Raw genomic sequence first — 10,618 nt, 5'->3', positions numbered from 1 at the left:
ACTCAAACTTCTGAAGCTCTGTTAGGTCCTTCCTGCCTGGTTACTCAGTTTGACCAGACAGGTGCCACAGCAAAGGGTCTGAATACTTTTGTAAATAAGATTTCGGTTTTTAGTATTTAATAACTTTACAAAAAAAAAAACATGTTTTTACGTTGAGACTATGAGTTATTGGGCACAGATTGATGGGCGAAAATGGCAATTTTATCCCCTTAAAATCAAATCTACTACACAATAAAATGTCCAGCAGAAGGTAAAGACGTCTGAATACTTTCAGAAGTCACTGTGTTTGAGAAGCAGCAAGACACAGACACACAGACACACACACACACACACCACCCCTCGCCCCATCCTGATACAGATTACAACTCCAATCTCCATCATTTAAACTAGAGAACCTTTATTAAATAATTCATGGTCAATTTCCATGAGGTCTCAGTTTGATATTCCTCATCTGAAAAAAGAACTAGTAGACCATTCCTCTGGTTTAGTGTGCATATCAAGGCTGACCTGCATGGCAGGACAGGGGGAGCGAACTGTCTTCCCCAAAACAGAATTATGAATAACAGGACTAGTGCCAGTCCACTTTCAATTCAACCATTACAAAATGTAACCAAGAACTCCAAATATTTCCTTACTTCTTTTAAATCTACATCTTAGATTTAGTATCCATTTCAGTGTTTTTTTCCCCTTAAGGGGGAAAATATCTTTCAGAATTAAGTGAATTGAAAGTTAAGTGAAAACAGCCCTGGATTTGAGAGTGCTGAAACTACAAACAACAACAAACAAACAAACAAAAAAAAAAAAACCCAAACTGCTGATTCTCCGTACAAATTGCTCATTCTTCAATTCGCATTTGAACTGACAACTGTGAAGTACCATATCAGGGAAAATGCAGTTTACAAAAACCTACTGAGAAAGCATATCTGTTTGTTTTTAATAATATTGCCGTTATGGGGTTTAAAAGATTCTATGATCTTATTTCCCCAAGCTCTTCTCTTTGAGGCAAATGAGTTCACTCTTACTGAAGACAAGCTCCACAGAAAAAAAATCACAGGTCTCAATGAAAAAGTGCTTCGTATTGTTCACGCAGTAATTCAAAAACTAGAGCAGTATATTCACTACACGGGATTGATTATTAATGTAAAGCTAAACCATGTGAAACAAAAACGATGGGTAAACACGCTGCATGTTGCAGAATCATTTGTACAGTGAGAGGGCTTTACATGCCGGCAACATGGTTTTCCGGTATCGGCCGACATGGGGACAGTAGCAACTTTGGTAGTAAGTGCCCTGGTAAGAAAAAGGCTACAACGTCCGCTGCGAAGAGCACAAACGCACTGAAAGACCGGCCTGTTCAAATTTGAAACTTGAGGGCTTGAACGGGTAACGACAATTAGGAATTGTTTAGTAAGAACATTCAAACCTATGGATATGTTGTGGCTATGTATCAAAAGTTCGATATACAGTGAGTAAATAGCTGACACGGTGGAAGCTTAGTTGCAAATGTATCAAGCTGGCACTTTCAGTCAAAAATATAAGGGCATACATTGGTTGTGAATGACAACAAAATAAAAAAAAATGGCAAAATGGTAAACAAATTTCTATCACATCAAATGTAACTGATGGCTCTGCAACTGCAATGTTTTTTCATTTTTTGTTCTTTTCAAATAACTGATACATACACACAACATACAGATTTCAATGTCCCCCAGAGAGAGTCTTGGAGTCGATTAGCGTAGTAATCCCCCCGCCCACCTTCCCCCCGCCAAAAAAAAAAAAACAGGAGCTCCAGACTGCGTCAACAGTTTCAGTGCCTCTGCTATAAGCAACAGAACTGAAACATCTCCTTTGATGTGTGTCTCCTTCCTGGCCTCCCATCAGAGTCCATCAGTTCTGGCTCTTCTGGAAGGAGGCCAAAACTAAAAAAGAAAACCCTTTCCCCAGAGTCTCCCAAAGCCTCAACAACAACTCTGTAATTTCCTTCTGCTCTGAGGAAAAAAAAAAAAAAATTCCCAAATCATGTTTTCTGGTCCGTCACTACTCAAGGTGTAGTGTAGCTGCTTGTGTCCTTGCCGAAGTTGTAATACTCCTCCATGTCCTCCATGTTTGCTGTAGTGAGTTTAGTGAGGTTTTGGGAGCCACCATTGTCCATACTGTCCGGTGATGTAAAGCTGAAGTTCTGTCCTTCATACTCCCCCTGGTTTTCCATTTCTGGAAGAACTTCTGGAAAACACAATAAACATTATAAAGTACACTTCTAAAGCAAACTTCTACCTTGGCTACTGCCTTGCCTTGAATTAACAGAAGCGATTATTAATTTCACACGATTGTGCTACAAAAGCTCTTACTTTTACATACTGTATACATGTTTTTTTTTTTCAGCTTAAAGCCTCTGAAAATTAAACACAAAAGTATTTCTCATCATATTTATGATTAAATAAAGCTTGAATGGTGTGTGATATTGATCAGATTTGATTGGCAGTGGCCTGATAACATGAGCAGACAACCCCATGGCTTTCATAAGATTCTGATTCAAACTACGTTAAGTTCTGCATTGAAATACATGACATCATGTTTCATGTTTGTCAGGTCAAAAAATTAATCAACATTGAATGTTTTCTAAAGAACGCACTGCACGAAGAGCACAACAGGAAGCCAAAACAAAGCCAAGCCAAACAACATGTATTATGAAACAGGCTTTGGTTGGGGTCGGCAGCTCAGGCTGAGGACAGTGACGTATTCAGGCTGGGTTCAAGTCCATTTGTGTGCACACTGGTGATCAGAAACTATTAAATATTACTTCAAAATTTAAATTACAATTAAACATTTACTTTAAAAAATCTTAATTATTTATATTTGTGGGTATGTGTGTATGAGAGAGTGTGTTTTAGGGTTTTGATGTTGGCTTCAAAGCTGTCAGACCGAGACCAGGCCAGTAGCAGGTCTATGATCAGAGGGTCACTGATGTAAATTGTGCAGTACATCTGAAGAAAGATGCATAAAATCAAGCTGTACTCTTTGTGAATATGAGGTTGGGCATTGCTGAGGAAAAGCATGGACATTGACTCAACCTTTGCTGGATAAATCAAAGAAAAAAAAAAAGACAGTATGTGCAGCCTTACCTTGTCCCTCTGGTGAAACGTCCATTCCATGCTTGACCTTCATGTGCCTGCTGAGGTTCCCCTTCAGGTTGAACTTACTGGTGCAGTAAGGACACTTGAAGGGTTTACTGCCAGCATGGAGGTGCATGTGGCCCAGCAGGTTGTACATTCTGTTGAAGGACTTGCCACATACCTGGAAAAAAATAAGTCAACATAGTGACATTTATGAGCACAGACATAAACACAAACTAACATCTGGGATTTTCTCTCACTCTTAGAATGTGAAATGTTTTATTTTACAAAAACTACTGATATCAAAGTGTATAACCCTTATGAGCGACTTCCTAACAGCATATTTTCTAATTTCTTCGTTAATACTACTGACCATCACATCCTGTTACAGAGACTGGAACATTTAATTGGCATGTACAGGTTAATGACGAATCCTCCATGTAAACAAAGGTTAGACACAGAGTTCCACAAGGCTCTGTGCAGGGACCGGTTCTATTCACCTTATGCTTTCCTTTGCCAACATTATAAGGAAACACTCCATAAACTTTTTTCACCTACATAAAATTGCAAAAATCAGGCACATCCTGTCTCAAAGAGATGTAGAAAAACTTGTCCATGCTTTTGTTACTTCAAGGTTGGATTATTGCAGTTCCTTATTATCAGACTGCCCCAACAAATCTCTTCTTCTGTGTTAGATTCTCTGCAATGGCTCCCTGTAAAATCCAGAATAGAATTTAAAATCCTTTTCCTCGCCTACAAACCCTTTAATGGTCAGGCACCATTGTATCTTTAAGAGCTCACAATACTCTAGTTTTGTGCTTTCTTCCTCTCGCCTCTCTGCTGTCACTTTCTGCAGGTATTTCTGCCTCCAGAGCTGCAGAGTCTGGATCTGTGATTCTTGCAAACCACCTACTGCTCCAATGATCCTGATCAACACTCAACATTATTATTCTTGATTAATATCATCATTATCATTATTATACATCTCTATGTAATGAAAATAATGAATGATTCTGTTACTGTAACCTGAACTGAATGTAAAACATCTCACATCACACCCAAATTAAAAAAAAAAAAAACATCTATTCATTACTATCACAATAATAGAATCTTTTTTTTTTTACTAGCCTTGCATTTGAATGGCTTAACAGGCAGGTGGACGATCATATGGGTCTTGAGAGTCTGTTTCTGGATGAAGCTTTTGAAGCAGACGTGACACTGGAAGGGCCTGACGCTGTTGTGGATGAGCATATGCCTCTTCAGGTTGGCAGACAGGGTGAACTCTCGAGAACACACGTCACACTTGTGGCCTTTCATTCCCTGCAGAGTCCAAACAGAAGGAATGGGTTAGTCATTCCAATATAGCAATGTGTATTGCAGTTTGTTTCCTTGTCACATTGTTTACTAGTGTGACAGAAGTGGATTAGCTGCTTAATTCACAGGTTTTCAAACTGTGAGTGGGAGGTGCGAGAGCCTCGAAATGGGGTCGTGGAGAGAGACACTGAGGCAAAATACTGCGTGAGGACCATGCTGGTGGTTTGAAAACAACTGGAAGTTAGTTATTGTGGTTTGGCTGCTGATTTGGCCTTTTTATCAACATGGTCAGCAGTTACAACAGTAACAGCAATGACTGTGACACACACACAGCTCCATTAGCACCTGACTGCTGCACTTACTGCCAAAAATCACACTCCTTCTCTGAGTCATAACAAACAAATGTGAACATACAGATATGAAACACATATTTTCAGATTCAGTGTGACTTCTCTGATGCCCATTACTATTTAATGTCCATACACCTGCTTAAAAAAAATCATAGTGAAAAACTCTCCCTACAACTCCAGATCTTGCCTAAGAATCATCCCATTTTCAAGTTTTCTTCAGTGTCAAATTAATCCAGTGGTAACTGTCTGTACATCCATTGGTGTGTCGCAAACAGAACCTGCTAACGACTAATTCGGCATATTTTTAATGATGCTAGTTTGTCAAAATGTAAACAAACGTGGGCTAAAAAACAGAGCTGAAGTTGCAGTTCACTGAATCCACAGCAACTTCGTGTTTGCATCCGCTAAGGCATCAAGGGAACTGTAGTTCTAAAACACAGGACAAATGTCCCCCATAGAACTAGCACAGACAAAGCATAATAACAGAATAAAATATCCAGGGAATAAAACTGTGAAAACCTGTGGCTTGATTTGAGTTACTGTAACTTAATGTCTAATTTCATCCTCAAAACCAAACAGTGTTTCTCATGTGATATTTATACAATGCTATGATACACTATGCTATGATGGCAAACAAACCATTTAAACATTTTACAATATTCTCATCCTGTCTGTGAGATGTTGTTCATTCCTTTGACCATATCAAAATCCATGGCAGCCATTTTAGGTGTGCCAAAAGAGGTTACTCTAGTACAACAGCAAAAGCCCTTTTATACCCGTCCTTACACTGCTCCCATAATATTCTCAACCACATGCCACAGGAAATGTATAAACTCTGAGAATCAGGTCAGAAGAGCAGACAATTCACAACATCCAAGGCCTTGAGGCTTGTCCAAATGAATATGCTGCTGCACGGTACACTCCACTCTGCAGTCAGTGTCAGCCGACAAAAAAAGTGGCACGGAATAAGTGGATTCTGGTTTATTGAGAAGAACAAATATGTATTACAGGTCACTTGTGGGTCGAGAGACAGTGTTTGAATAAGCAGACAAATCTGGCAGACTGTCAGTCCACCCACTGTCTGCACAACGAATGGGCTGTGTTGCTGTTGCCCACCAGGGGGAGCAGTGAACAGGCAGCAGGCTCAAACACAAGCCACAAAAGGGAACATTTTCTCCACTGAGAATAGGGACTCTTCTCTCATTTCAGTGAGTGTGGCTGAGGATTTTTGTTCCCCTGAGAGTAATCAAATTTAAGTCAATCCTTAGAAATTCAGCATTCTCATTTGTCACTGGGTGTGATTTCTCTCTTTCTCCCTCTTCCTCACCTGTGTGTGTGTGTGTGTGTGTGTGTGTGTGTGTGTGTGTGTGTGTGTGTGTGTGTGTGTGTGTGTATAACTGTGTGCATTTGTGTGTAGAGCAGGCAGGGGGCACTGAGCAATTACAGACAGTTCATTCAGACGAGGATTATAATGAGGAGTACATGAGGACGCAAATAAAAATGCAGCACTGAAGAGAAGTGTCTATTCTACAACTCATTTGCTTTGCTGTTAAGACGGTTTTTAACGGGTAATGCGTAATTAAAAGGTATTTTTAAATGAAAGAGATCTTTTACAGCTTAAAGGAGAATTGAGGATTTTGGAACAGGCCTATCCTGGTTTGGTTTGTTAACATGTGCAAACCACTTTCAAAGCTAGAAACTCAATTCTCTTGATGATGTCCCCGGGAGACACACCCCGTAGCTTGTTCTACTGAAGAGTGAATGGGTGATTAACAGTACTCAGGGTGACTGCATGAAAAAAAAAAAAAACATTTCCTGATCCAGACCTGTTAGCGCTACAATGATAAAGGCTGGATGCTAATCAGTCTAAGTTACAATGGGATATTTTGCTGTTTCTTCTATTCTGACCCAGAAAATCTCAGGGAAGTTTTAGTCACAACAAAAACCCAACATATAGACTCAAGAGGATGCAGGATGGATGCCTGCCCAGCTAAGTGCTCTTACCTGTCTACTTCACCCAGATCTCTGTGGGTAAAGGACAGGAGATGAACTGAGATGAGGACGTTAGACAGCAGAGGTGAGGTAGCCTCCCTTCAGTGATCCCGTAGTGCCTCTGTTTTTGTGTGTCTGTTTGCTTTTGCTCTCCACTATCGTTTTCTTTTACATGACAAAAAAAAAAACCCTTAGCAGTCTCATGATCTCTACATGTAATATTTACACTGTGTCTGTAACTAGAGCAGTCAGGATGTTTGGGTGGGAGAGGAAATGTCCGGCGGCGGTGTCAGTACCTTATGAGTGAGTGAGTGCTGACGTAGATGGTGGAGCTGCACAAACTCCAGGCCGCACTGGGAGCAGGTGTAAGGCCTTGGGCTCTGGTGCTTCAGGAGGTGGTTCTGGAGCTGGCTACGGTAGGCGAATGACTTGTTGCACTCGGTGCACTGGAAGGTGTGGGGTCCCTGGTGGCTCGTCTGATGGCGTTTGAGGTGGGCGTAGGTGGGGAACTCCATGCCGCACTGCGAGCACACATGGCAGCGACCCCGCTCGTGTTTCACCTCGTGCGCTCGCAGCTCGCTGGGATAGGCGAAGCCGCGGCGGCAGAAGCGGCAGCTGTACGGCTTGACGTCAGTGTGTTGGAGCATGTGTCTCTTCAGGTGGCTGGTTTGGGTGAAGCCCTTCTTGCAGACGGTGCACTTGTGGGGCCGCGTACCTTGGTGGGTTAGCAGGTGGGTTTGAAGATGACTGGGCTGCTTGAATAACTTCCCGCAGTGTGGACAGGCGTGTGGTTTGATGCCATTGTGTCCCAGGATGTGTGTGACCAGGTTGTATTTGGAGGTGTATGATTTATCACACATGCGGCACTTCCAGCGCTTCAGCCCGTCTCCCACATCTACGCAGTAAGATTCGTCAATCTGGATGTTGATATCTAGCCGGTCTACTCTGCGACCGCCGTGCCGACGTGGAGGCTGGGGGTGCGGAGGCTGCGGGTGCTGCCCTCCTCCGCTCCCGTCCGTCCACATCATGCTCTGGCTGCTGTCTTCGTACTCGCCCCCCATGCCCATTTCCGCCGAATCATAGCTGCCCACTTCACTGGTCTGGAAGTAGCTGCTGATGGCTTCCTCCTGCTGTGTGGGCTTCATCATGTTGTTCCCCTGGTGTTCTACCTCTTCTTCATCCTCTCTGCCACCTCGACCGTGGCCCCCCATAGGGCGCTGGCCCTGCAGTCCTCTGTGGCCCTGCTCCCCTCCTCTGTGGCCCACCTGAGGGGTAGGAGGGTGGCCGTGTGTGTTGGCTTGCTGCTGGTTACTTGCTTCCCGCTCACACTCTGCACAGTTCTTGTTGGTGCCTCTGAGGGTGGCTGGATCGACTTGTACTAAACCACCTCTGGGAGCCATGTTGTTAAGCATGTGGACACAGGAGGACATTGCAGAGTTCACCCCTTCCCCTTTCACATGGGACGAGGACACGTCACCGCCTTGAAGGCTGTGACGATCGGGGCCAACCATTTTCCCGTCAGGATGTTGAGGTGGCCCCTGCTGCCACCTCCTCTGACTGCAGCTGGGTTGCATCTGACCGTCTTCTCCCAAGTTGTCTCCTAAGTAATCTCCGTTGGCTCCGATAAGCTGGTCTGCGTACTCGTAGTCCACTCCGTCTACTGGGGGCACAGGGGACTCTTTGGGTTCACCGGTGTAGAAGCCGTTGGGTGCAATAGTAGCTCCAAACACTTCATTCTGGGAGATGAGACCTAGCACGGCGGCCTGGGCTAAGGACAGCACAACAACTGGATCTGTCTGTGTGCCTATGTCCACCAGCCTGGCCATTACCTTGGGCTCACATCTACCCAGGCGCCGGCTCGCCTCCTCCTGGAACAGAAAGAAACACAAATGCAGACAGTCAAGACATCAGCACAGCAAGGAAGACATTAGCAAATATATATCTGATAATAGAGATATAGTCTTCAAATAGAGTCATTTTTAGGGTGTGTGTGTGTGTGTGTGTGAAAAGTCTTTCTCATGAACAAAACATGGTTAGGACAAGCTAAGAAAGCAGGAAACATCAGAATCAGAATCAGGTGAGAAACAGGCGAGAACATTACATCGCTTGCTGAAAACCCAAATCTGTCAACACAGGACACTTGAGCACCAATCAAGCGGTCTGCAATCTAAACTGTATTAAAGGCAGAAAAGTCATTAAGGATAATCATTTGACAACAGCCACTGTCCTCCAATGAGAATGTGTCCTTCACCGAAAGTAATCCACTAACAAGAAAAAGGTGTTGATGCTCCAATCATCCAATCAGTGGTTTTTTTTTTTTTTTTTTGAGCCGGTTGTTGTGAGAGAGAGAGAGAGAGAGAGACAGAGAGAGAGAGAGAGAGAGAAAGAGGAGGAGAAAGAAACAGATTCTGATTTTATAGAGCCTGTTATTGCATCACTAGGAAGGATACACAAAAAAACAGAGAACATTTCCTCCTACAGAAACAAACCTATTCCCAAAACACTTGTTCTGGTACAAGAGGTCAACCTGAAACAAGACTGTCCAAAAGCAAACTTTTAGATCTAGTGACTGAGACACAGGAACTATGAAAAACACCAACCTAATTCAGCGTGCTAACCATGTATGGCTCGTGTGTGTGTTGTGGGGGATTAGATGGCCTACTGATCTGCACACAAACACACATGTTCAAGTGGAAGAGGGCAAAAAAGAAGAAAAAAAAACTGTGCAAGATTAAGAAATGAAAAAAAAAGAACGGAAAAGCAGGAGAGGAAACAAAAACAGAAGAGAACAGGGAGAGAGAACAGAAGAGGGAAAGAGGAAAAAGCAGATACAGAGAGAAGGAGGGGGGAGAGACAGCTTAGAGCAGGCAAGAGTATAGTGGAGGGGAGGGGGGGGAGGGAAAAAGAAAAAAGAGAAAATGAAAGGTAAAGGGAGAATGAAGGAGAGATAAGGAGCAGAGGGGGAGGGGAGGGGAGACAGGAGGGAAGGAGGAAGGCTGAGAGAGAGAGAGAGAGAGAGAGAGAGAGAGAGAAAAAGACACTGGAGAGGGAGGGAGGGGAGAGCTGAGTGAAAGAGTGAGAGGGTGAGTGTGAGGCAGCAGGCAAAAGAGAGCAAGAGGAAGAAAGAGAAAGAAAGATATGTAGAGACAGAGGGAGGGAGAGGCAGTGAGCAACCAGGAGACAGAGGGAGAAAGAAAATGACAAAATGAAAGCCAGACAGAATGAAAGATAAAAAATTGCGAGGAGAAACAGATGAGGAAGAGGAAAAAAGAGGAACGAAGAAGAGTTGACAAAAGCTCAAAAGAGGACGAATGAAGAAGGAGCTAACGAGTTAATGCCAGAGACAATTCTTGCTTAATTTGTGAGAAATAAGAAATCCGCAAACGGTAACTTAAGAAGAAAAATAAAAACAAACAAACAAAGAAAACCTAAAAGGAATCAAAGCATCTCTGGTTTCAGTTTTCTACCTGTCTTTCAGCTTCAATGTGATCAAACCCATGTTAGCCCACCACCTCACTGAACTACCGCTTAACATGCAAGTGAGAGTGAGAGCCAATAAACTCACCACGCTCCTCCTGCTGTGAGGTTTCAGGTGCTTTAAGGATCTCATTCTTCAGTGTGAGTGTTGAGTGAGAATAGGCTACGTTCGCCTCCTATTTATACGTGAGGAATGAGGGGAGGTGGGGCTAACATTGCCCGCCTCCGCCCCGACACCCCCCCACCCCCCACTCCCTTCTTTTTCAACACAGTTTCAGTAGTGACTCTGGTCACACCAGCACAAACACACACCAGACACAAACAAACAAACAAATATTCTCCAGACAAACGAGCGTGTGACCAGTAGGTTTT

At 43.3% G+C, this 10,618-nt stretch overlaps 1 protein-coding gene across 1 annotated transcript; it reads right to left on the bottom strand.

Annotated features, from left to right (window-relative positions):
• Window positions 1-317: 317 nt before the first annotated feature.
• znf710b (zinc finger protein 710b) lies at window positions 318-10,379 on the bottom strand. The gene is made up of 5 exons (XM_041042965.1): window positions 10,335-10,379; window positions 7,066-8,637; window positions 4,242-4,433; window positions 3,123-3,294; window positions 318-2,223 (listed from the first exon to the last, which is right to left on the bottom strand). Exons 1-5 carry the CDS (start codon window positions 10,377-10,379, stop codon window positions 2,042-2,044), a joined length of 2,163 nt encoding a protein of 720 aa, XP_040898899.1. The 3' UTR covers window positions 318-2,041.
• Between the last annotated feature and the right edge of the window lie 239 nt (window positions 10,380-10,618).

Source organism: Toxotes jaculatrix, chromosome 1, assembly GCF_017976425.1.
Source record: "Toxotes jaculatrix isolate fToxJac2 chromosome 1, fToxJac2.pri, whole genome shotgun sequence".
NCBI lineage: Eukaryota > Metazoa > Chordata > Actinopteri > Toxotidae > Toxotes > Toxotes jaculatrix.
Note: the sequence above shows the minus strand (reverse complement) of the source record. Positions and strands in the feature narration are given on the sequence as shown.